Genomic DNA, 26,583 nt, shown 5'->3' on the forward strand with positions numbered 1-26,583 from the left:
AAGTCCATAGAGCACCTTAGAGAGCTTACACACGTGGTCGGGGTACCGTTCATCCTCGAAGCCAGGGGGTTGCTCTACGTACACCTCCTCCTTGATTGGCCCGTTGAGGAAAGCGCTCTTCACATCCATTTGGAACAACCTGAAAGAATGGTGAGCGGCATATGCTAGCAAGATATGAATGGACTCTAGCCTAGCCACAGGAGCAAAAGTCTCTTCAAAGTCCAAACCTGCGACTTGGGCATAACCTTTTGCCACAAGTCGAGCCTTGTTCCTTGTCACCACCCCGTGCTCGTCTTGTTTGTTGCGGAACACCCACTTGGTTCCCACAACATTTTGCTTAGGACGAGGCACCAGTGTCCAAACTTCATTCCTCTTGAAGTTGTTGAGCTCCTCTTGCATGGGCAACACCCAGTCCGGATCTAGCAAGGTCTCCTCTACCCTAAAAGGCTCAATAGAAGATACAAAGGAGTAATGCTCACAAAAATTAACTAATCGAGACCGAGTAGTTACTCCCTTGCTAATGTCACCCAAAATCTGGTCGACGGGATGATCCCTTTGAATTGTAGCTCGAACTTGGGTTGGAGGTGCCGGTTGTGCTTCTTCCTCCATCACATGATCATCTTGTGCTCCCCCTTGATCACACGCCTCCTCTTGATGAACCTGTTCATCGTCTTGAGTTGGGGGATGCACCATTGTTGAGGAAGAAGGTTGATCTTGCTCCTTTTGTTCCTGTGGTCGCACATCACCAATCGCCATGGTTTGTATTGCGGCCGTCGGAACATCTTCTTCATCTACATCATCAAGATCAACAACTTGCTCTCTTGGAGAGCCATTAGTCTCATCAAATACAATGTCGCTAGAGACTTCAACCAAACCCGATGATTTGTTGAAGACCCTATACGCCTTTGTATTTGAATCATAACCTAGCAGAAACCCTTCTACAGCTTTGGGAGCAAATTTAGAATTTCTACCCTTCTTCACTAGAATGTAGCATTTACTCCCAAAAACTTGGAAATACGAAACATTGGGTTTGTTACCGGTTAGTAGCTCATACGAAGTCTTCTTGAGGAGGCGATGAAGGTAGACCCGGTTGATGGCGTGGCAAGCCGTGTTCACGGCTTCCGACCAAAAGCGCTCGGGGGTCTTGAACTCTCCAAGCATCGTCCTCGCCATGTCGATTAGCGTCCTGTTCTTCCTCTCTACCACACCATTTTGATGTGGTGTGTAGGGAGCGGAGAACTCGTGCTTGATCCCTTCCTCCTCAAGGTACTCCTCCACTTGAAGGTTCTTGAACTCGGACCCATTGTCGCTCCTTATCTTCTTCACCTTGAGCTCAAACTCATTTTGAGCTCTCCTTAGGAAGCGCTTGAGGGTCCCTTGGGTTTCAGACTTATCCTGCAAAAAGAACACCCAAGTGAAGCGGGAAAAGTCATCAACAATAACTAGACCATACTTACTTCCTCCTATGCTTAGATAGGCGACGGGTCCGAAGAGGTCCATATGTAGCAGCTCCAGGGGTCTTGATGTGGTCATCACATTCTTGCTGTGATGCACTCCTCCCACTTGTTTACCTGCTTGACAAGCTGCACAAGGTCTATCTTTTTCGAAATGCACGTTAGTTAAACCTATCACGTGTTCTCCCTTTAGAAGCTTGTGAAGGTTCTTCATCCCCACATGTGCTAAACGGCGATGCCACATCGAGCCCATGCAAGTCTTAGCAATTAAGCATGCATCTAGACCGGCCTCCTCTTTTGCAAAATCAACTAAATAAAGTTTGCTGTCTAGTACACCCTTAAAAGCTAGTGAGCCATCACACCTTCTAAAGACAGACACATCTATATTTGTGAATAAACAATTATATCCCATATTGCATAATTGACTAACAGATAACAAATTATATCCAAGTGACTCAACTAAAAACACATTAGAAATAGATTGCTCTTTTGAGATTGCAATCTTGTCTAAGCCTTTCACCTTGCCTTGGTTCCCATCACCGAATATGATTGAATCTTGGGGATCCTTGTTCTTGACGTAGGAGGTGAACATCTTCTTCTCCCCCGTCATGTGGTTTGTGCATCCGCTGTCGATAATCCAGCTTGAACCCCCGGATGCATAAACCTGCAAGGCAAATTTAGGCTTGGGTTTTAGGTACCCAACTCTTGTTGGATCCTACAAGGTTAGTCACAATGGCTTTAGGGACCCAAATGCAAGTTCTATCTCCCTTGCATCTTGCCCCTAACTTCCTAGCAATTACCTTCTTATTCTTTCTACAAATAGCAAATGAAGCATTGCAAGCATGATATATTGTAGAAGGTTCATTAATTTTCCTAGGAACATTAACACCATTTCTCCTAGGCATATGATGAACAACATTTCTCCTAGACATATCTCTATCATGCATATAGGAAGAACTAGAAGCAAACATAGCATATGAATCAAAAGTATCATAACTTCTATAGGTATTTCTAGAATGTCTCCTATCATGATACATAAAGGCATGGTTCTTTTTAGCACTACTTGCCATAGGGGCCTTCCCTTTTTCCTTGGCGGGAATGGGAGTCTTATGGCTTGTTAAGTTCTTGGCTTCCCTCTTGAAGCCAAGTCCATCCTTAATTGAGGGGTGTCTACCAATCGTATAGGCATCCCTTGCAAATTTTAGCTTATCAAATTCACTTTTGCTAGTCTTAAGTTGGGCATTAAGACTAGCCATTTCATCATTTAACTTTGCAATAGAAGCTATGTGTTCACTACAAGCATCAATATCGAGATCTTTACACCTATTGCAAATCATGACATGTTCTACACAAGAGTTAGATTTATTTGCTACTTCTAGTTTATCATTTAAATCATCATTAACACCTCTTAAAGTAGAAATGGTTTCATGACACGTAGATAGTTCACAAGAAAGCATTTCATTCCTTTTAATTTCTAGAGCAAGAGAATTTTGCGCACTAACAAATTTATCATGCTCTTCATATAAAATGTCCTCTTGCTTTTCTAATAATCTATTCTTATCATTTAAAGCATCAATCAATTCATTTATCTTATCAATTTTGGTTCTATCTAAACCCTTGAATAAACATGAATAATCTATTTCATCATCACTAGACTCATCCTCGCTTGAAGAAGCATAAGTACTAGTATTACGAGCGCTTACTTTCTTTTCCCTTGCCATGAGGCAAGTGTGATGCTCGTTGGGGAAGAGGGCCGATTTGTTGAAGGCGGTGGCGGCGAGTCCTTCGTTGTTGGAGTCGGAAGAAGAGCAATCTGAATCCCACTCCTTTCCAAGGTGCGCCTCACCCTTGGCCTTCTTGTAATTCTTCTTCTTTTCCCTCTTGTTCCCTTGTTCCTGGTCACTATCATTATCGGGACAGTTAGCGATAAAATGACCAATCTTACCACATTTGAAGCATGAGCGCTTCCCCTTCGTCTTGGTCTTTTTGGGATGCTCCTTGCGTCCCTTTAGCGCCGTCTTGAAGCGCTTGATGATGAGGGCCATCTCTTCATCATTGAGCCCGGCCACCTCAACTTGCGCTACCTTGCTAGGTAGTGCCTCCTTGCTCCTTGATGCCTTGAGAGCAATGGGTTGAGGCTCATGGATTGGACCGTTCATTGCGTCGTCCACGTACCTTGCCTCCTTTATCATCATTCGCCCGCTCACGAACTTCCCAAGAACTTCTTCGGGTGACATCTTTGTGTACCTAGGATTTTCACGAATATTGTTCACAAGATGTGGATCAAGAACAGTAAAGGACCTTAGCATTAGACGAACGACGTCGTGGTCCGTCCATCGCGTGCTTCCGTAGCTCCTTATCTTGTTGATGAGGGTCTTGAGCTAGTTGTATGTTTGGGTTGGCTCCTCTCCCCTTATCATTGCAAATCTCCCAAGCTCGCCCTCCACCAACTCCATCTTGGTGAGCATGGTGACATCGTTCCCCTCATGTGAGATCCTGAGGGTGTCCCAGATCTGCTTGGCATTGTCCAAGTCGCTCACCTTATTGTATTCGTCCCTGCACAATGAAGCTAGAAGAACAGTAGTAGCTTGTGCATTTTTGTGAATTTGCTCGTTAATGAACATAGGACTATCCGAGCTATCAAATTTCATTCCACTCTCTACAATCTCCCATATGCTTGGATGGAGAGAGAACAAGTGACTACGCATTTTGTGACTCCAAAATCCGTAGTCCTCTCCATCAAAGTGAGGAGGTTTGCCAAGTGAAATGGAGAGCAAATGAGTATTTGTACTTTGCGGAATACGAGAGTAATCGAAAGAAAAGTTCGAATTGACCGTTTTCCGTTTCTCGTAGTCGTTGTCGTCGTTGTCCTTTTGGGAAGAAGTGGACTCGTCGCTGTCGTCGTAGTAGACGATCTCCTTGATGCGCCTTGTCTTCTTCTTCTTCTTCTTCTTCCCATCTCTTCGTTTGTGGCCCGAGCCCGAGTCGGTAGGCTTGTCATCTTTAGGCTCGTTGACGAAGGACTCCTTCTCCTTATCATTGAACACCATCCCCTTGCCCTTAGGATCCATCTCTTCGGGCGATTAGTCCCTTACGTGAAGAGAATGGCTCCGATACCAATTGAGAGCACCTAGAGGAGGGGTGAATAGGTGATCCTGTAAAACTTGAACTTAATGCCACAAAAACTTGGTTAAGCGTTAGCACAGTAATGCCAAGTGGCTAGAGAAGAGTCTTAGCGAAACACAATAACCACAAGAGAATCAACACAGATAGACAGTGGTTTATCCCGTGGTTCGGCCAAGTACAACACTTGCCTACTTCCACGTTGTGGCGTCCCAACGGATGAGGGTTGCAATCAACCCCTCTCAAGCGGTCCAAAGACCCACTTGAATACCACAGTGTTTTGCTTTTCTTTTCTATATCCTGTTCGCGAGGAATCTCCACAACTTGGAGCCTCTCGCCCTTACACTTTGGTGTTCACAAAGAAGCACAGAGTAAATGAGGGATGAGCAACTCACACAAGACACAAAGATCACAGCAAATACGCACACACAAGACCCAGACTTGAGCTCAAGAGACTATCACAAGTTTCACACTAGAACGGAGCTCAAATCACTAAGAATGTCGAACAAGTGCGCAAGAATGGAGTGTGAGTGATCAACAATGCTCAAGGGATGCTTGGTGCTCTCCTCCATGCGCCTAGGGGTCCCTTTTATAGCCCCAAGGCAGCTAGGAGCCGTTGAGAGCAATCTGGGAAGGCAATTCTTGCCTTCTGTCGCCTGGCGCACCGGACAGTCCGGTGCACCACCGGACACTGTCCGGTGCGGATTTCCTTCCTTATTTGGCGAAGCCGACCGTTGGTAGCCTTGGAGCCGTTGGCGCACCGGACACTGTCCGGTGCACACCGGACAGTCCGGTGCCCCCTACTAGTCGTTGGCTCGGCCACGTGTCCCGCGCGGATCGCGCGGCCGACCGTTGGCTCACCGGACAATCCGGTGCACACCGGACAGTCCGGTGAATTTTAGCCGTACGCCGTTAATTACTTCCCGAGAGCAGCAAGTTCACCTGAGTCTGCCTGGCGCATCGGACACTGTCTCGTGCACCACCGGACAGTCTGGTGCACCCAGACTGAGCAGACTTTGGCTGAACAAAGTCATCTCTTTTCCAATTTGATTTCTCCTGTTTCCAGCACTTTAGACACAATACATCAGTCCATAAAACAATGTACTAGGTCTAGAAACATACCTTTTGACTTGATTTGCACTTTGTCCACCACTTTGCATAGATCAACACTTAGGCGCTTGTGTTGGACACTAAATCACCAAAATACTTAGAAATAGCCCAAAGGCACATTTCCCTTTCACTCCTTCGTGCGCGGTCTTGAGTACGTCCCAAATCTCCTTGGCACTCTTTAATCCTTGCACCTTGTTATACTCCTCTCGACTTAGAGAGGTGAGTTGTATAGTGGTGGCTTGTGAGTTGAAGTGCACAATTTGGGCCACCTCGTCTTCATCATAATCTTCATCCCCTATGGATGGTACCTGTACACCAAACTCAACAACATCCCATATACTTTTGTGGAGTGAGGTTAGGTGATATCTCATCATATCACTCCACCTAGAATAATCTTCACCGTCAAATGTCGGTGGTTTGCCTAATGGGATGGAAAGTAATGGAGTATGTTTAGGAATGCGAGGATAGCGTAGGGGGATCTTACTATACTTCTTGCGCTCTTGGCACTTAGAAGTGACGGACACGGCGTCGGATCCGGATGTAGAGGGCGATGAAGAATCGATCTCATAGTAGACCACTTTCTTCATTTTCTTCTTCTTCTCGCAACTCTTGTGCGATTGAATGCGTGAAGGGGATCCATCCTTGTTGTTGTTGGCGGACTCCCTCGATGGAGCCTTCCCGTGGCTTATAGCGGACTTCTCCCCGCCGATCACCATCTTCTTGGCGTGATCTCCCGACATCACTTCGAGCGGTTAAGCTCTAATGAAGCACCGGGCTCCGATACCAATTGAAAGTCGCCTAGAGGGGGGGTGAATAGGGCAAATCTGAAATTTATAAACTTAAGCACAACTACAAGCCGGGTTAGCGTTAGAAATATGAACGAGTCCGAGAGAGAGGGTGCAAAACAAATCATGAGCAAATAAAGAGTGAGACACGGTGATTTGTTTTACCGAGGTTCGGTTCTTGCAAACCTACTCCCCGTTGAGGTGGTCACAAAGACCGGGTCTCTTTCAACCCTTTCCCTCTCTCAAACGGTCACTTAGACCGAGTGAGCTTCTCTTCTCAATCAAACGGGACACAAAGTCCTCACAAGGACCACCACACAATTGGTGTCTCTTGCCTCGGTTACAATTGAGTTTGATCACAAGAAAGAATGAGAAAAAGAAGCAATCCAAGCGCAAGAGCTCAAATGAACACAAGTCACTCTCTCACTAGTCACTATTTGATTTGGAATGAACTAAGGACTTGGGAGAGGATTTGATCTCTTCGGTGTGTCTTGTATTGAATACTATAGCTCTTGTAAGGTGTAGGAAGTTGAAAACTTGGATGCAATGAATGGTGGGGTGGTTAGGGTATTTATAGCCCCAACCACCAAAAGTGGCCGTTGGGAGGCTGTCTGTCGCATGGCGCACCGGACAATCCGGTGCGCCAGCCACATCAGTCGACCGTTGGGTTCTGACCGTTGGAGCTCTGACTGGTGGGGCCTCTGGGCTGTCCGGTGGTGCACCAGACAGGTCCTGTAGACTGTCCGGTGCCCCTTCTGCGCGTGCTCTGACTCTGGCGCGCGCTGTAGCGCATTCAATGCGGTTGCAGTCGACCGTTGGCGCGAAGTAGCCGTTGCTCCGCTGGCACACCGGACACTGTCCGGTGTGACACCGGACAGTCCGGTGAATTATAGCGGAGCGGCCTCCCATTTTCCCGAAGGTAGCGAGTTCAGCGTCAAGTTACCTGGTGCACCGGACACTGTCCGGTGGCACACCGGACAGTCCGATGCGCCAGACCAGGGTGCCTTTGGGATGTCTTTAGCTCTCTTTATTTGAACCCATCTTTGGTCTTTTTATTGGCTTGTTGTGAACCTTTAGCACCTGTAAAACTTATAGACTAGAGCAAACTAGTTAGTCCAATTATTCGTGTTGGGCAAATCAACCACCAAAATCAATTAGGAAAAGGTGTAAGCCTATTTCCCTTTCAGGAGGCCGCAGCCCGACTCGCTTCTCTCCACCACAAGGCTGGTAGTCCTCCTTGTGGATGACCACCGACCGAAGGTTGCGACCGGGCTGCGTGATGAAAATCCTTGAAGCCGAATGATGGTGGAAGGATGACAACTCCTAGGGGGTTGCACCCTCCAACAGCAGCAAGAAGGAGACAAGTCCGACGACACCACCACGAGCTCGCGCTCTCCGACGGTGAAGTCGCCGGAAGGGACGACCTTGACGCGGATCCCTCTAGGGAACACCGGTGCACCCCATCTGGACGCCCGGAAGGCAAAAGGGCGCGATGGTCGCAAGAGGAGCAAGGCATGAATACTGCCCGGGAGATCGATCCCTTTTTAAAGGCAGATCCCCCACTCACGCCCCTGAAGCATCACGGGTGAAGTCTCCCACGACGTGCACCAAGGATCCCACCTTATGACATGGGGCCAGGCCCCACATGTCGTACAGACTAACCCGAAGGAAGGAGCGTGCAACTGCCCTGCGGTTACGCGCCCCTTCATTTTCGGGGTAACCAGTGGTCAGGAAGGCGAACCGCCGTGCAAGGGGCATGCAACCGCCCCACGGTTAAAGCGCCCCTTCATCTTCGCTGTATCCAGCGGGCAAAGAGGCGAACCGCCGCACAAGAAGCGTACAACCGTCCTGCAGCTGTGCGCCCCCTCAGCTCCGCTGCAACTGGCGGTCCAACTCGGGGGCCCAGTCCCACATGTCATACAACCGGCGCGCCGATTACCGTGTGCGAAAGAACCGCACCGCCGCTTGCACCAATGCCACGTCTTCTTGTGGCCGTCACGGGAGTCTGAAAAGGTAAAATTTTCAGAACCAGTGCATCGACTCGAGGCAGCCCCGCGCATGGCCCAATAATGCCATTAAGTACGATGGTCACGGGCCAGTCAGCCGTGGAAATAGGCGCAGCAGTTGGCAAGGCCATAGGCGAGCCGACAGTAATTGCCGCAACAGTCGCGCGGGAGCAGCGTCCAACTGCCAACCAGACTCTAGTCCCACCTGCAGGCTCGCATCCTCCCCTGAGGCGGGCCCGGGGGCCACTGTCGGTACCCTAAATCAGGGGTACCCTCTTCTACAGCATGAAGACGTCGCGCCCATGCGACGACTCCTAGCCACACGGGGGATGGCGCCTGACCCCACCACATGGGCAGGACAAAGGGCGCCACATGGCAAGGAGAGACAACACATCCCAGTAAGTCCGGACCACCACAGAAGGACACCGGACCCCTATACATATAAGTCCGGAGCCTCCAGGTAGGTCCGAACCCTAGTAGGATCCCGGAATGAGGAGGACCCTGTTATGAGCGGGGGTCTGGTGCTGACACGTGTCCGGACCTTGCTCTCCACTTCCCGCTCAGGCGGAGGCCCGCTGCTTGTGGCCCATGACATAAGCTATCGGGCCGAGCCTGACGTAAAGTTGTGCAGCCCCTGCATTTATTGATGAAAGGACGTGTCGCCTGCCACTACATTGATGGGCGACGTGCCCTCTCAGCATTTATTGTGTCCCGTCCCATCCGCTGGCAGGCGGCGTCAAGGTCATCCAGCAGGCAGCGCGCCTGCTGGGTCTGCTGGCAAACAGTGCGCCCGTGCCGAGCGGCGCGCTATACTCATCCTCCCTTCTACAAGAAGCTTCCCCTGCACGCCGAAGATACGGAGATCTTGGGCGCTAGGGCACAAGAAGATTGTCTCGGCAACAGACATTAGGAGGCTCCAAGCACTATATTCTTTATGTCCCTGGGCCCACATGTCGGGGCCCAGTACCTTTGTGCATGCCCCCCTTCAGCTATAAAAGGGGAGGCATGCGACGTTACAAAAGGAGGACTCCAGACACAATCTCAAACTCGCTAGCTCATACAAGCTCCCAAACAATACAACTCACAGTGGAGTAGGGTATTATCTCGGGCGGCCCGAACCACTCTAAATCCTTGTGTGTTCTTGAGTTCTTCCCGTTCATTCCAACGATCAAGCAAAACACCGAAGCCCCTCCTCATCTTAGGATTTAGGGCGGGTGCACTCCGCCACCCCGACCAGAGATTTACTCTCCGACAGTCCCTATAGCCATGCTTGAACAGGCTGACGTACCTACAAGTATTATAAAGTATATGCACTACACGGGTTACGAACTACGCTATACCTAACTATATAGACTATAGTACTTGCCACTATGACAAGACATATCTACCACTACAACATGATCAATTCAACATTGTGGCATAGTCAAGATGAGTCACCACGTATGACTTCAAACTCTATGACAATATAGGAGCAGTTGACCATCTACTATATAGGGCCCACTACCCAGCGCGCTGGGTAAGTGGATATGTACCTCGTATAGAACATATCCACATACTCACAAGGTGGGCCCTATATAGTACTCCATCCGTCCACAAATGTTTGTCGCTATGGTATTCGTGCTAGTCAAACTTTCTTATGTTTGACTGGATTTATAGAATATATAAGCAATATTTGGAACTTTGAATAGTTTTACTACAAAAATAGATTCAAAGATCTATCTAATGGTACTAATTATGTAGTACAAATATTAATATTTTCTTATATAAATATGGTCAAAGTTAAAAATATTTGACTCCTCGAAAAGTGAGAACGACTAACATTTGTGGACATAGGGAGTAGATGGTAGTGGGCCTTATATAGTATATGGTAGGTGGACCCTATATAGTAGATGGTTCGTAGGTGGGCAGTATATAAGAGGTACATATTCCAATAAAACATATCCACGTAGCACATGCACTTGGCATGGCCAACGTGGCTTCGCTCCTACCCTATATAAGAGGTATCCACGTGCTCATAAGGTAAGTGTATGTTCTCTGGTTTGTCCTAACTTCACCTTGATGTCCTACCAAATTAGTAGGAAACCATAATAATATCAATCGTCCTATTATCACAATTGTATCTAATTAATATCAATCGCCCGTTCAGAGAGAAAGAAAGAGAGAGTGGGCGTGGAATATATAACCACAGTATCCTGTTCTCTTCTCATCCAAATAGCGAGGTCAACCTCTTGATGAATGGTACTGGTACCTGTACGAGCCAGCCGGTGTCAAACCCAACGGCATCGCTCCCTATTCCCACACTTTTCTCTAGGGCTTTATTTCCTGAACTCGAAAGATCTGCATGCCCACGGTTCTCTTGTCTCTTGTCGGATCAGCTAGCGCAACGAAAAGTGACCGACGCCCTTTTCGTGTGGGCTCGCTGCTTCCATGGATAAAAGGATCGTTGGTAGAACAATGAAGCCGAAGCTTGGCACGGAATAATGTAGTAGGCAGTGCCATCGAATTCCGTTCAGGGAAACGGCGCCGGGTTAAGCATGGGAGGGAGGAGGATCCGGTGCAGGTGTGGAGCCACGGCGTTCACAGGGCCACATGTGACCGGCGAAAACTATGGTGGGGATTTGGCCCGCTTCCTTCAGTCTAGTCCTTCGGATGGAATATATATCTTGCATGAGTTCAACCTGATGCTACTTATCCTGGCTCCGTTAGGGCATCCTGGTTAGATTGATACGGCAACCAATCAGACGCACTCTGACTCCGTTACGGGGCGACTGATCCTCGCACTAAACAAAAGCGAGAGCATCCACTCCCGTGACTGATCTCCAGCCTGATAATAAGAAAATACTACGCGGTACAGTCCCCATCAGCATCAGCACGGGAGTAGTACTAGTTTCTAGTGACTCGTATCTACTAGTTATTTATTTATTACTAATCTCGAGACGAACTTTTAGCAGCTGCCTATCTTTTTTCAGGTGTCAGCGAACACAGGGAGATGATTGGCGGAAGCCGGGACGCTACAGGCGGTCAGATCGCGCAGCACCAGCACCGCTTGCGCTCATGTGCGCGCCCTCGTGAACGGGGATTTTTCTCTCCCCTTTCAGTTTTTTTCGTTGTATATAATACTAGGTGAGTGCCCGTGCGTTGCGACGGAGGTTTCATATTTTATGAAACATGTAAACAGAACGACAAATATCATTATGATATGCAAAATCCGTGTAGCAAACATTATCATACCAGACATTATTTCTAAAGAGTCAATTTAGAATTTTGTAATGATAGATAAATGTGTCGACAATCATACACTAATCTAATCCTTTTTAGCGATATACAAAACGGAGGACAATTCAATCGAGCATCTATACAAGAAAACATTTGTCTCTCTCTCTCTTTGTCGTGCTCGTGCGTGTATGACCGTGGTGCCCCCGCGACCGCGGCTGAGAGAAAAACGCGAATTGTACTCTGCTCGTAGTAGCGCATGAAAACCAGCACGGCGACGACAGAATAGCACCGGCACGTCCACGACCACGCGACCACAGCGTGGTGGGCGGGCGGAACGGAAGGCACACATCACCTGTCATCCAGCGAATAGTCAAGGGAATAAAAATGGTGTCTCACATAGTCAAGGGAATAAAAATCACAAGAAACATAAAATAGATCACAAATTCAACACAATTACCTGAGAAGCTGTTGTGATAGGTGACAAATTCTGGAGGCGCGAAAAGGGGGAGAGCAGATAGAAACTGGGGGTGTGGCTACATTTATAGCCGGTGAGGACACTGCCGATTTCCAACTTCCATCAATAAAGAAAGTTGGAAAGGAAAGAGATCCACAAAGCAGAGGAAAATATAGGAAGGGATCCACCTCGGCTAAAATTACGGAGGTAAATATGGCATTCGCACTACAGACATAAGGCAGGCAATAACGTGTGAAGAGAAACTCGTCTACACAGGCGTAGGCGCGATTGGTGGCTTTCTTTCCAACCTGGCCGATCAGATCTACAAAGGCATGATTTGTTGCTTTCTTTAGTCTGGTCGCTTGCCTGGCCGGGTATATGCATGAAAAGGCTTCGGCCAGACTTCACCAGAGATCTCGCGGGGCAGGCTTCACCAGCAGGCTTCACCAGCAGCATGCCAGCGCGCATTGTCAGTAGCGCTAACGACAACATTCTCTATTATGTCGATTTCATTCTTCAAGAACTCGCCGTACCACAACGCAGAGAGTTTTGGCATCCTCGGCAGCTCCGGGTCCTGGAAATCGACATGGTAGAGGTCGTATCGTGAGTAGTAGCCTGCCAACAGCTCAAACACGTCCAGGAACGACCAGACGAAGTACCTCTTCCAGCACTTCACCAGTGCGCCAGCCAGCCCCCGGCGCGCCGCGGCCATATACGCGCACGTCGCAGAGGGGAGCGGCAGCGACGACCAGGAGTTTCAGCCGCGCCGCCGGCTGTACGCCACAGGCGGATCGTCCGTGTCGTTCGACTGGGAGGAGAGGCCTGGGACGCCGAAGAGGGGGCTCGGCGGGGGCGTGCCCGCCGCGGACGTGGCGGCATGGGACACGGGATTCGAGTTCGGCAAGGCCGCGCCGGCAGAGACGCTTACGGCGGCCGACGAGCTCTTTGAGAAGGGCAAGATCAGGCCTTTGAAGCCGAGGCCCAAGAAGACGGCCGACGACGAGCCCAAGATTCGTCCGTTGAAGCCGCCGCCGGGGCTGCTCGACGGCGGGAGCGTCACGCCGTCGCCGCGGTCTCCGGTCGTGGCCAGAGGCGCAGGCGCCACGTGGTCGCCGCGGCGGAGGAGCAGGGTCGGCTCCGGCGTCGACTTCGACCCGTTCGCCGCCGCGCTCCTAGAGGCAACCAAGGCGCCATCGCCGCTCGGCGGCAAGGACGACGAGGGCGGTGTTGCTGTTGCCCCCCATGGCTCGCCGCCCACGAGACCGGCCACGCGTCCCGCGTCGAGGAGCGCCGGGTGGAGACGGTGGCGGCTCAGCGATCTCCTCCTGTTCCGGAGCTCGTCCGACGGCGGCCGCGTCAACAGCTCGACGTGCCCGTCAAGAGGGCGAGCGCAGCAGCCGCCGGTGATGACGATCAAAGCCAGCGCCGCAAAGCGCGAGGACATGGGCAAGGGCTGGAAGCACGGCGACGGGGACGCGGCCGCGGCGGCGGACAGCGTCGCCGGGTGCGCCCGGTTGAGCCCGCTGCAGCGGCTGGCCAAATCTCAGCCCCGCTCCTTCCCAGTCCCAGTCCCAGTCCCAGTCCCAGATCCAGGATGTCCTCCTCCGACCCGGACGACGCCCCCGACGGGGGCGAGGACTCGCCCCTCTTCCGCCGCAGCGGGGGGCCGTCCTCCGGCGGCACCGTTGGCGACGTCCCCGTCTCGCAGTCGCTCATCAAGGCGGCAAGCAACGTGTGCTTCTCCCTCTTCGTGCTCGCCGTCCTCGTCGTCACCGTCGTCGCCGTCACATACTAGCCGCCGGACCCCTGGCTCCAGTCCTCGGCCGCCATCACCACCTCGCTCTCCCGCGTCCTCCCCAACTCCACCTTCCTCGTCCCCGACGACTCGCTCCTCCCCACCGGCGAGGATTTCAACTCCTCCACCGCCGTCCCAGCCCCGGTGCGGGATGAAGATGACGCGGCTGCGGCCGTCAGCGCCGCCTCCGCCGCGGCCGCGGGCAACAGGACCTGCGACCCGGACCTGCGACCCGGATTCGCGGCGGGGGGGAGTGCTTCGCGCGGGCGCTTCGTGGCGGGCGGCGTGCGTGTGGTAGGTGAGGAGTTCGGTAGCGGCTGGCGTGCGGGAGTCGCGGCGGCTGGCGTGCGGCGGGCGGTTCGCGCAGGCGGGGGCAGTCTACAAATGGGTCTTAATAGTTGTAGAGATATCAAATGCTCTGGGTGGTCTCGCGGTGGCTCCTGGCTGTGTGGTCTCCACGTCGTCATGTGGAACGGGCCAGGCGCCGGGCCGCAGGAGGTTTTGCCTGGGCCTTGAGATAGAGAAATACTTTTGTTCTGATTTTTCTGTTTTTTTCGCGAGCTGAGACAGGTTCTGCTCAAATTATTTCCACGGTTTCACCGTCGTCAGGCAGGTCGACCATTTGTGCACAATAATAATAAGCACTGAAATTACCGAGCCCTCGTTTTATTATTTTAGAGAAAATTATTTTTAGATACCCGTCATAAATATCCCTACCGGCTGCACTGCACTGTTCTGCCCCGCATGGCCGCGGGCGCGTCGACGAGCGCCCCAGCGACGAGGGCGCTTCGTTTCTTCCGGTAACTTCCGCCTCCGCCGTTATTATTATATAAATAGCGCCCAGCTCTCACCCCACATGTTAAACTGCTACGGCTACACACCTCCCCAGTCAACACAGCTCAGCTCGGCTCGGCTAGCGAGCTCCTCTTATCTACACAGTCCCCGACGCCCGCCCGCCCGCACCGCTGCGACTGCGAGCGACGCACCGACCCCCTTCGCTGGTCCCTGCCTGGTTCTGGCTGCCTTCTTCCCCCTCCCGTCCGATCGGTTTCACCATTCACGGATTCACCCGTCTGCGCGCTCCAACCGCCGCAGTTCGTACTGGCGCGGTGGACAGGGAGCTAGCTAGGCGGGGTTGATTGCAGTTGGGGAGGCGGGAGTGTGTGTGTGATGTACGGCGCGCCGGTGCCCAAGGACCTCAACCTACCAGCAGCCCTGCCGCAGCCGACCAGGGCCGGTGCGAGGACGCCACCGCAGCAGCAGCAGCAGATGAGCTCCGCGGGGCTGCTGCGCTACAGGTCGGCGCCGAGCACGCTGCTCGGCGAGGTGATGTGCGGGGATCAGGACTTCCCCGCGACGGATGGCGGCGGAGGGCACGGACCACCGGACCACGCCGCCACGGACAACGTCCTCGCGCTCTTTCTCGCCGGGCACCACTCAGAGGCCCGGGACTGCAAGCCTCCCCGCCCCGCCGCGGCCGCTCACTTCATGGACGAAGCTGCCGCCTCGCAACAGCAGCAGCTCATGTACCAGTCGCAGCAGCAGCAGCAGATGGCCGCCATGGAGGGGCTGTACCACAACGTCAGCTCCGGTGGCACGGAGCACGGTGCGGGCGTTGGCGCTGGTAATAACAGCCTGATCCGCCAGAGCAGCTCCCCCGCCGGCTTCCTCACCAACGGTAATTGGTGGCCTCTGCCTTGTCTTGTAGTACCGCTACCTTTCCGTGGTCTCACCAGAAGTAGTAGCATCCCAATCACGCTCTAGGCGCCTAGCTTTCCATTTGCGGAGTGAGCTGATCGTGAGCGATTAATGCGCCGCCGCGGCTTTGCAGGGTACGGCGGCATGCTCCGTGCGGGCATGGGCATGGCCGGCGGCTTCAGGAACGGCGTCAGCGACGCGCGGCTCAAGGGGCAGCTGAGCTTCCCGTCCCGGCAGGGGTCGGTGATGTCGCAGATCTCGGAGGTGGGCAGCGAGGAGCTCGACGGCGGAGGCGGCGGCAGCCCCGAGGCGGCCGGCAGCAACGCCAGCGGCGCGCCGCGCGGCTACGTCGGCATCCCGGGGTACCCGATGGGCGGCGGCACGTCCGGCGCCTGGTCGGACGAGCCGTCGCCGTCGCCGACGTCCGGCGCGAAGCGCCGCCCCCGCGACTCCGGTCCCGCGCCGCAGAACGTGCAGCAGCAACCGCTGGCGCCGCAGCTCAGCCTGCCCAGCGGCGGCAAGCCGGCCTCGGCGGAGATGGCGGCGATCGAGAAGTTCCTGCAGTTCCAGGACGCCGTCCCCTGCAAGATCCGCGCCAAGCGCGGGTGCGCCACCCACCCGCGCAGCATCGCCGAGCGGGTTCGTTCGTGCCTGCATCCAGCCAGCCAGCTGCATTCCTTGGCTGATACTCTTGAATTCTCGCTTGGGTTTTCCAGCTAGCCCAATCCGAGAAAAGAAAGAGAGAAGGGGGCCGGGTGGGGAATAAAACTCGAAACTGATTCATGTCGTTGTCGCTGTCAGGTGAGGAGGACGAAGATCAGCGAGCGGATACGGAAGCTGCAGGAGCTCGTGCCCAACATGGAAAAGGTAACCAAACCCAGCCCAAACCCCAAGAAAGATGGATAGAACAGTGAAACGTCACGCCATTCCCGCTCACCTCCACTCCTGATTGGTACTACCAGTACCAGAATAGAACAGCGAGAGATTGATAGATAAACTGACGACCGGTTTTCGTTGATGGCTGCAGCAAACCAACACTGCCGACATGCTGGATCTGGCTGTGGACTACATCAAGGATCTTCAGAAGCAGGTCAAGGTATATGCCCACATCCAAAACCACATTCTTTTCTGCCGAGACCGCTGGTAGGAACTTGAATACACGATTGAGTTAAGCTTTACTAAGGTAGTGGTAGGTTCAAGGGGGTGATTTGAACGATCCCACCCTAAAATGGGATATCCATGTTGAGCTGCTTGGTCAGAGTCACGTAGAGACAGGACCATCCCGCTATCCCTTCAGATTCAGGCGCCCTCGAAAAAACGACGGTCAGGGACAGGGACATCCGTAGGACGAGCGTCATCAACGCTCGTGTGAGGAGCATGAGGAAGAGAGACCGGCAGAGGATGGGAGGAAGAAGGGCGCGTCCGGCCCGGTGAGCTTCGGCTCCGTCCTAACCCTAGCGTGCGCGGCCGGCCCCGATGAGCTCGCCTGCGGAGGCGCGGGGCGCGGGCGGAAAGAGATAAAGGGAGGAGGAGGAAAAGGAAGAATAAAAAAAAACTGACAATAGGCCCCATCCGTCAGTAGCCAAACAGAAAATAGGTATCTCGTCTCTCTTCAGGCAAACCAAAAATAGTCATCTCGCCACCATAATAAACCCAGAGACAGCACTATCCCCATTCCAGCACTTTTTTTTATCTCGGGTGGGTCGCCCTGAGCCATCAGAAACGCTTCCATCACGTAGATTTGCCCTATGGTTGATGGCAGGGGTAAACTACGACAAGGCTTATCCAACTACATGCTCCCAAAAAAGAATATTAATTCAAGCCATAGACCGACACTCTTGATTAGCTTATGGTCGTCCAAATTATTGCTCCCTTAGTCTTAAATTGAAATTCGTTTTAGGAAATTAATGGATTCGAACCATACTTGATGTTTATACTTTATATACATATCTAGATGTATCGTCATCCATGTAACATAGACATAAAAATAAAGAGCATAAAAATGAAGAGCTAAACAAGTACTGCCTCCATTTTCTTTTGTTTGACGCATGATAGTTTAATTTTACATTAGCAAACATCAAATAAAAAAAGATCGAAGCTAGTATTATTTTAGGGCGAAAGAAAAATAACAATAATATAATATACCCGAATGCACAGAGGCATATCCAGTTCTGCTCAACGTTGTTCATGGTGTTCTCGTTCGTTGCAGGTGCTGAACGACGGCCGCGCCAACTGCACCTGCTCCGGCGGCGGCAAGCTGCAGGACCCGTTCACCAGTTAGAAGGAGCAGCAGCCGGCGCGCGCGTAGCAGTGCGCGGCCATGCATGGCCCGCCGCAAGGCCGGCCTGACTGACGCCTCCGTGCCGGCCGGCGGCTAAGCTCGCTTCGAGCGCTCCTCCTCGATTGGAGTAAGAGTCGTCGAAGTATAGTAGTATCAGTGTACGTGTTCGGCTTTACATAGTTAACTGAATGAGTAGTACGTAGTCTGTTATACATGCAAGTTCATTAGCAGGCAGGCCCCACGTACGTATACCAGTGACACAGCTGCGTCAGTTATCTGTGGCTCTTGCAGCATGTGTGTCTCTGTCATCGTTTGCACTTACTGCTCGGATCCTACGCGACACGTACATGCATATGTACGCATGCATGCACACGCACCTGATCCAATCCGACTGGATGCATTGCGTCTGTTGTGTCTGCCTGCCGGCTGGCTGGCTGCGTGCGTGCAGGCAGTGGCAGTGTACGTAGTCGAAAATGCATTTCCCTTTACATACGGCAAGCCACGTAAAGAATTTGCAACCACGTTTTTATCACACAGAGAGAGAGAGAGAGAGAGAGAGAGAGAGAGAGAGAGAGAGAGAGAGAGAGAGAGAATTTGCAACCACGTACTAGTGCGTTTCTACATTTTCAAGCGCCAAACAGTAAAAAGGTTTGTTTGTTTCGGGTAGGAGTATTTCTGGGTGGAATGGGCCCGAAATGACAGGTTCAGTGAACCATAGTAGGAGTAGGACTGTAGGAGTACTATACGGATGGCTCGTGCCTCGTACGATGGAGTTGTCCTGTCTCTACCGTCACTTGTCGCTGTCCGGGTCCGGGGCTGTAAAACCGCATGCCCCATCCATCCCTGCACCCCGAGAAAACCGCGGGCGCTTGCGTGGCGGCTCTAGCCTGTTCCCCACGTCGATCCGTCGCGTGCACGCTGCCTGCACGGCGGCGCGGCCTTTTGCGTCCGGCTCCAGATCCTCACTTGACACTTGACAGACGGGCCAACCCGGGAGCGGGGAGAGTGACGGCCTGGCGTGGTGGTTGGTGTGGATGAGTGGATCGGGCCGACCGAGTGAGTGTGAGAGCTGCAGCTTGCTGCCCCCTCCCTCTCCCGGAAGTCCGCTTCGGGACCTCAGACTCGAAGAACAGCGACGGAAGTACAAGTATGGAACGAACCAGCCGAAAAAGAAAAAGAAACGGCAGCGGCCCCCCGGCCCCGCGCGCTTGCTCTCTCTCGTCGCTCCCGTTCGTGCTCGCTGCCGTGCCGCCACTGTGACTTGCAACGCGATAGAGCACGCTCCATGCTTTGCTGTTGTTAGCTAGCACGCACGGGATTGTACCTATACAGACTACCAATTTTTTTTAAAAAAAAAAACTGGGCTGGGACCTAAATTAAAGATGACACGACACATGAACGTGACGGAATGGGTCGAGCGGGCAAGATCGACACAGATCAGAGATGGTATCACAAAAAAAAAATCCTTTGTATGCTTTCTCCCGTCTCGTCGTACGCGCACTCTCTGGACCGATTGGCGAATCGGCGGCCATGCTCTGACGGTTTCCGTTTACTTTTGCTCTCCTCGATGACGAGCCTTTTTCAATGCAGACGGAGATTTAGATGCGCAGCTTCTTTTTATACCTCAAGGGTGTGTTTGGTTGCGGGACAGCCAGGAGCCCAGGACAGGGACGTCCCCTGGCGTCCCCTCTCGTCCCTCTAATTTTGAGGGACAACTGGGGACAACACTGGATAGTCCCGTCCTAACCCTTGACCCTGAACCAAACAACCTTATTTGAGGAATCGTCCCATCCCGTCCCGTCCTGTCATTGCAACCATTGAGGTGGAAATAAAATAATTTTCTTCCCAATTCCCTTCAATCTGGAAGGGAATTTCAGTTTTCAAACTAGTCTTTAGCAAAATTAAATCCCCTTTATTCAATCTTAACTAGACAAAAAGTAATCCACTTTAATCCTCTCCTAGCTGAACATGTCCTTGAGGCAGCGCTGGGCAATAGGTGCGCAAGGTCGTGGATCAATCGGTGGAACTCCACAACATTGAAGAAAAATCGAGTCTATTGTTGTTATGATACTCGTAAGCAGTCGTTTCAATACAATAGTACTTATAAAATAGGCTTATCTGTAATGATATTTATAAGTGAGGAATTTCTCCATCACGGTATTTCACCAATTCTTGTTGTCTTTTCTTATTTTCTTTTCCTATTTTTTATATTCTACCATCTAAACAAACTCTAAAACAGCCTTGATCGTTGCGGCTTCAAATATTACTAGGTAGGTGCCCGTGCGTTGCGACGGCACATAAATTGTTGAGGGAGATCTATGGCTGCTCGTCTAAGTCGATGACATGCTATCGTTGTTGCTAGGCACCATCATCCGAATAAGGATATAAGTATCCGAATAGGAAGGAGCGTGAAGTTCTACATAAAACCGAACAGGTGTTTGGCGGCTTCTATCTTGCGAAACACGATAGAGATCCTCTTGCATGGACGACAAAGATAACATTAATTAATTAAAAACATACAAGATCCTCTTGCCGAAATAGGTTGCAACCAATAGCTAATCGAAATGCTTTTTTGCAAATTATTCTGGACTGGATTATTCCCATCCACTCTCATTTGTACTAAAAACAGAAGCTGGATCAGAGCAGCTTATTTTGACAGTGCTTTTACTCTATTTGTGCAGCTTATCTAAGAAGCACTTCCCAGATAAACCTATATTTACAATTAAATCTTAAGAGAAAGTAGATTATAGAGTTTTCAATCACAGTCCTTTTACTCTGATCTTCACATGCAAGCTAATCTTCACATCTTCATGATAACTTTTAGCAATAAAGCTGTCAACCTGAAATGCTTCTGAGGGGGGCCTGGAATCACGAAATAGTTACCAGAATCAAATGCAACATACATCAGCTGCAGGGAAATATTTAATTATAATTTTTGGTCAGAGGTTCTTCATCCATATGACAATGACTCAATGATTGTTGAAATAACAATCAGATCAGAAGTAAATACCGGTAATATATAGTTTGGGAAAATTATAACATTTGTCCTGCTGAATACATCTTTCCAAGCTTTTATGAGCTGAATAATTCCACTCACATTATATTCTTTAGCACGATGTGCAAGAGAATATTCATGCAAAGTCCAAATGATAGGTATAGATTTGAAAGGCTCATGCAGAAGACTGTAGAAAGCCACAGACACATGGTCCAAATCAAACATCTGACATTGAGAAAGTATTCTATCAATTTCAAACAGAACAAACTATGGTCATACAATTCTAGGTATCTGATAATACCTTGAGAATACTGGTCTTGCCTCAATAGAATTGACAAGTATGCCATCATAGCTGCAGAAATAATGCAAACAAACCTGATGAGAATTGAGATAAAATTGAGTTGAATCACGCATCAGTCAATAAGGCAACATATGAGTCGTTTTATACCTCTAGAACCGCCAATGCCGTTGGCGATGGAGAGGACAAAGCCAGCGAGGTTAGTGCCAAGCAGCATGCGCCCCTCACGAGCGCAACAGCGGAGAGAAGCGCTACGTGGAGGATCACTTCGACCATCATATCACCCTCGAGCCCAATGAAACGCAACGGGATGACACTCCTGAGGACGATGACCGTCACCAGGGCAGCGGCCTTGCGCCCATCATCATCACCCACTGGCGCTCCCGCCGCCACTTACTGAATCTCATTGTAATCCGTGGGTTAAACAATGAAATCATATAGGATTAAACAAAAGTGATTTCCACGTACGCACAGTTACATAAAAACAAGAATATATATCCTCGGCGTGATATACCACAAATCATTTGCACAAATGAATACCACCACAGCTATAGATAGACAAATCACACACTACAATCCATCAGATTTTTGTCGCCTCTTGCAACAATACAAAAGTTGTTTGATAACATTATAGTGTGCAACGATTACATAGAAATAAACAACATATGTATTCTCGACATCAATATATCACAAATCATCTGCACAAATGAATGCCACCACAACTATAGACAGACAGATCACACCCTACAATCCACTGGATTTTTCCCTTCCCTATGCGTCCAATGTAACACAACAATAATATAGGCTTGATATGGCAATACACCTATGCGACCTGTGTGATGGCCGATCCGGTCGATCAGATGGTCACCTTGGTCCAAAGAGCTCCATGGCTTCTACACCAAGCGAGCATTCGTCCGCTGCAAAATCCATGTACTTTTGAAGTAGGAGCTCCGATGAGACGAACTCTGGCGTGTCTACGTTCTACGACACCTCCCATCTCTGTGTGAGCCCGTCTCCTTCCACCTGATCACCTCGAACATTCTAGGCCAGTGAGACAAGTGGTATTGACTCAACCCTGTCCTAGTTGCTACCCAGGCCTTTGTCCATCAAAGAAAGGTAGCTTCTTTTCTTTATGAAGTTTCTTAACCTAGAAACATGGTCGTGACAAGAACTCTCAAGAGACTAAACTGAAGGGCAAAGCAAAACAAGGTATAAAATATAATAAAGGAAACATAGGCAATTTTCATCTAAATGTTTTAAAGAAAATCTGAAATTGGATAAGTAAACACAAGATGCATGCTTACCTAGTCGAGCATTCCACCTTTCTGATTTGCTACTCTTCCAAAATCCAACGCCTTCTGACCAATGATCAACTTGACTAACAGAACCCCAAATCCAAACACATCATATACTTCTTTGATGACTGGCCAATGAAAGTTGAAACATGATAGTACGGAAAATGAAATCCTTCAGTCACTCATAGCTTCCTCAAGCATAGCTTCTTCTATGACCTTGTCATTGGCACGTCCACTGGATCATTATCTCATGAAAGTTGATGCACTCCTGTTTCAACACTCCTATAACAAGAAATAGATTGTTTCAATTAATTGACCATATCCTTAACTGGTGTTTCTCGTAAGTATATAACACCAAAAAAAGAACATACATTCTCCTCCGGATCCCATTGTAAACTTGGCAAGTAATAAGACTGAAGGATTTTGTTTTTTAATAAGGCTGAAAGACATGTTTACATAGCAGCAAGCCAACAATCCAGTTAACAAAATCTTGAATGTAGCGTGAAGTTACTATTTCTTGAAATGATGTTTTCTTTTTTAAATGTTCAGTATGTCTTATCTATGGGGAAATCCATAAAATTGCTAGCAAGTATTGTTGAACTTAAAAGATTGGCACATTAGGTTGTAGACAAAGGAGTTATGTTACCAGCTGGGATCAGAAGCATGATGACATTGGAGCAGTTAGAAGGTGTTGATGTCTTCAAGCAAACAAATGTCTTTGCCCAAGAACTTGGCCATCTCACATATCTTAGGAGAATAAGTTTTTTTTGCGTCATAAGGATCCCAAGGAATTTGATACAGTGGGAAGTGAAGATTTGAGGTTTCCATATGATCACAAAGACAGAACCTAAGAGAAACATTTGGCCAAGTTGTTTACTAAATAAACATTCAAATCAAGTACATAAAACATAGAGTACATCACTTGAAGACCATGGCTGTTATAGAAATTCCTCAAACTACTAAGCTAATGAGGAAATCCAAGATGAACCAGGATGAATAAAGAATTCCATATCCCAAAGTCATTAACTGTAATATGAATTATATGTAGCTTCAAGCTAAAATAAACAGTATGGTAGCAACTAAAGAAAAATAGAATCAGCCAAAACTGAAATACTAACATCCAACTAAAGAAAAATAGAATCAGCCAAGTTGTTTACCAAGATTTAATTGAAACTAAATGCATGCTGAGATTGACTGTATGCTCGTGTTTCTATCTCCAAAAGATAGAACAATAATAATACATTTAGTTCAAAATACAGCAAGACATTTAGTTCTAGTTTTAGCTCGTGGTCGTTTACAAGATGACTTATTTTACCTTATTTCCACTGACCCTCTTTTGCACAAATAAATCTAAATGATCTCAGTATTCCAATAGATTTTCTTTTGTTTGCATCTCTCTTTCTAACCTCAAAACCGTGTTAATCCATATGTATTCCAAAACTTCCAAGCCTCTACCTCATCCTGAAACTTCATGCCAATTTCAGGCACCATAACAGGAAGTACGCCATGTCTAAAACATCAAGAGCAGGGTCTCAATTTTCCTTATGAGCGATAAAAAAATAGAAGAACAACAAACATGTGAGTTCTATCTTTGACATGCTGCCTCCAGGATCATCTCCTACCTCTCCATTCTTAACAAGAGGTGTATATTGTCTAAAAACAGATAACAAGCTAGCAGCTTAGCAGTTTGCACAATATTATTGTTCTTCGTAAACTATAAAAAATCAGAAGAAGAATAAGTATGGGTGTTGTATTATTTACCTTTTGTCTTCTTGATAATTCTTGTTCGGATCTTCTTCCAATAGGGATGTCTGCACATCTATGGCTGCTCGTACAGTAATGAGAAAAAAATTAATTATCTAGGCACTACACTGAAAGCAAATATGGCGGGTTGGTCTTAATGTTCAATGATTTAACATGTCCCTAGCACCATAACATCAAGATAACACACGCTTAAACAAGTATCCAACAGTTTTGGACAATGAACAAGAAGAAATTGGAGAAAATGGAGCAGAAATCACAACAGTATTGCATACCTCATCATACTAATTTTCTTTTGATGCATCACATTACATTTCATACTCATGTTGCGAGTTGCGACGGCACATAATTGAGGTTGGTCAAGCCGATGAGAGCACGAACACCACAAGTGGCACCAGACCGGGGGCATCGCATCGTAGGGGCCCCTGCAACGGGCGGGCCGGCGACAAGGTGGGTGAAGTTACACTTCACAAAGAGTGACAACAAAGTCATTTAGTACTTTAATGTGACATGGATGCCTACTTATAGCAGATACAAATTCTATAACAAGGTTGTATAACAGCATCATGGAATACATTCCTAGCATGCTTGTGATCATGGAATACATTCCTTGCATCCTTATGATCATATATTCAATTATAATTGATCTCAGGATCAACACAATTGAAAAAAATGTGGCATATTGCAATTGCAAAACCTGCGGGCGAGGAGCAGATACATGCGGTCTATCATGTACATATAAGAAATGTTGAATAAATTGGACCAAATGTAACATTTTATTCTGACATCACAAAAGATGAAATGAAAACGAAGTGGCCACATCATTTAGTGAAAGGACCGATGAACAATTTGACCCAAAGGAATACACTGCAAAAGCTCTCACACGATTGAAGCCGGTAGTAGGATCACCATCCATATAGGTAAATTTGATTTAATGGCTACATTAATTCCTAGAGAAAAAAACTCAATCATGACATTTATATTTGTAGCAAACCTCAGGGAAATTGAGCACAAAAAAAACACCCCCACCCCAAACCCACACCACCATTTTAGCTCGGCCTTAGCGCCGACATCGGCGGCGCTCCCGTCACCGTGACCTTGTTCTCTTCCCTGTCCACCTCTATTGTCTCGACACCTAGACAGAGATGACGAAAGGTCGTTAAGAGCACGAGAAAACTCATAAGTGAGCTGAAGTGTTTTCTTCTAGCTCATACACTTCACTTTCCTTTCACAAGCGTCAATGCATGTATTCTTTCATTTCTATTGTGATGCTATGTGCAAGAAAAAACATACCATGTGTGTGACTGGACATGACAGGATAGAAAATGAAGTTACACGGTACCTTCGTATAGCCATCATTTTCTTCATCCATGGCCCCTACTTATACTGAAACCTGATGGTAATAACAAGTGACACAAGAGATGGCCTGAAATGCAACACGGGACATTCAGATTCAGACAGATAGACAATGACTGAAGACATTCAGACCGACAGAGGTCATAGAACACATCACATGTTCTTGATTAAGGTTTCAGAGCAGGAATTACGAGGAGCAGCCAATAGTGTTGTTTCTGAACCAAGAAACAAAGGAATTGGTCCCCAAAGAAGGCTGCAGTAGATGCATATGGACTTGAGAGAGAGAGGCAGCAAGTTAAGGCCCTGCTTCATTCTAATCAAGCTTATTAAAACGATAAAACATTGGAACGCTCATGGGTGAAATTTTGACTTTTAAACGTTTAAACTTTGTTTAAACGTAGTTTTAAACAACATAGGAAAAATATCAATATATCATAATTTCAGACAATAATATGAAGTTAAATACCAAAACAGAGCGGTTAGTGGCTTACCAAAACTTCACCCATGAGCTGGATTGAACCCCAAAAGTAACTAATAGACCAGGCCCAAAAAATAGCTAATGGTCTAAAATGCATAAAACACTGTGTTTTACAGTTTAGAACACCAAAACACTAAAACGTGATTTCAACCTCTAATTAGAGTTTTGACGTTTAAACGTAGTTTAAACATCGTTTGAACGTAGTTTTAATAACACTGATTCTAATCATGTGATTTGCAGCAAAAACAAATGGTAAAGTTGTTTGTAGTACTAATTTGTTGTAATTCTCAACTATTAAAATTAAATATAATATTTCTACTCCTATTAGCATTTCTAGAATATTCATGCAACACCCTTTAGCATCTTCTACTCATCTATCGTGCATGATCTTTACAGCGCTGTTATGATCTCTAATTCAAAATTTGCCCATATGGTCTATACTGTAGCTGCTAAATTAGTTGAAATTGTTAGATAAATA

At 48.6% G+C, this 26,583-nt stretch overlaps 2 protein-coding genes and 1 long non-coding RNA gene across 3 annotated transcripts; 2 read left to right on the forward strand and 1 right to left on the reverse strand.

The window, feature by feature from the left end:
- Positions 1-10,441: 10,441 nt before the first annotated feature.
- LOC103649182 (uncharacterized) lies at positions 10,442-14,459 on the forward strand. Its single transcript, XM_020549098.1, has 3 exons — positions 10,442-10,497; positions 12,789-13,710; positions 13,965-14,459. The coding sequence occupies exons 1-3, from the start codon at positions 10,442-10,444 to the stop codon at positions 14,457-14,459; spliced, it is 1,473 nt and encodes a 490-aa protein (XP_020404687.1).
- A 243-nt stretch (positions 14,460-14,702) lies between these two features.
- LOC103647540 (transcription factor bHLH130) lies at positions 14,703-18,292 on the forward strand. The gene is made up of 5 exons (XM_008672060.3): positions 14,703-15,621; positions 15,775-16,280; positions 16,443-16,508; positions 16,669-16,737; positions 17,851-18,292. The coding sequence occupies exons 1-5, from the start codon at positions 15,114-15,116 to the stop codon at positions 17,920-17,922; spliced, it is 1,221 nt and encodes a 406-aa protein (XP_008670282.1). The 5' UTR covers positions 14,703-15,113; the 3' UTR covers positions 17,923-18,292.
- Positions 18,293-21,813: 3,521 nt separating this feature from the next.
- On the reverse strand, positions 21,814-24,346 carry LOC103647541 (uncharacterized). Its single transcript, XR_562895.3, has 4 exons — positions 24,272-24,346; positions 23,157-24,020; positions 22,520-22,792; positions 21,814-22,362 (listed from the first exon to the last, which is right to left on the reverse strand). It is a non-coding gene; the product is annotated as an uncharacterized lncRNA (long non-coding RNA).
- Between the last annotated feature and the right edge of the window lie 2,237 nt (positions 24,347-26,583).

Source organism: Zea mays, chromosome 2 (genome assembly GCF_902167145.1).
Source record: "Zea mays cultivar B73 chromosome 2, Zm-B73-REFERENCE-NAM-5.0, whole genome shotgun sequence".
Classification (NCBI taxonomy): domain Eukaryota; kingdom Viridiplantae; phylum Streptophyta; class Magnoliopsida; order Poales; family Poaceae; genus Zea; species Zea mays.

Bases quoted from the DNA above. Each gene is read 5' to 3' on its own strand.
- LOC103649182 (XM_020549098.1), top strand. From the start codon at position 10,442: ATGGCCAACGTGGCTTCGCTCCTACCCTATATAAGAGGTATCCACGTG. The intron at 10,498-12,788 runs GTAAGTGTATGT...AAACACGTCCAG, and splicing joins GGTATCCACGTGCTCATAAG to GAACGACCAGACGAAGTACC. The intron at 13,711-13,964 runs GTCCCAGTCCCA...CCCTGGCTCCAG, and splicing joins CTCAGCCCCGCTCCTTCCCA to TCCTCGGCCGCCATCACCAC.
- LOC103647540 (XM_008672060.3), top strand. From the start codon at position 15,114: ATGTACGGCGCGCCGGTGCCCAAGGACCTCAACCTACCAGCAGCCCTG. The intron at 16,281-16,442 runs GTTCGTTCGTGC...TGTCGCTGTCAG, and splicing joins CGCGCAGCATCGCCGAGCGG to GTGAGGAGGACGAAGATCAG. The intron at 16,509-16,668 runs GTAACCAAACCC...TGATGGCTGCAG, and splicing joins TCGTGCCCAACATGGAAAAG to CAAACCAACACTGCCGACAT.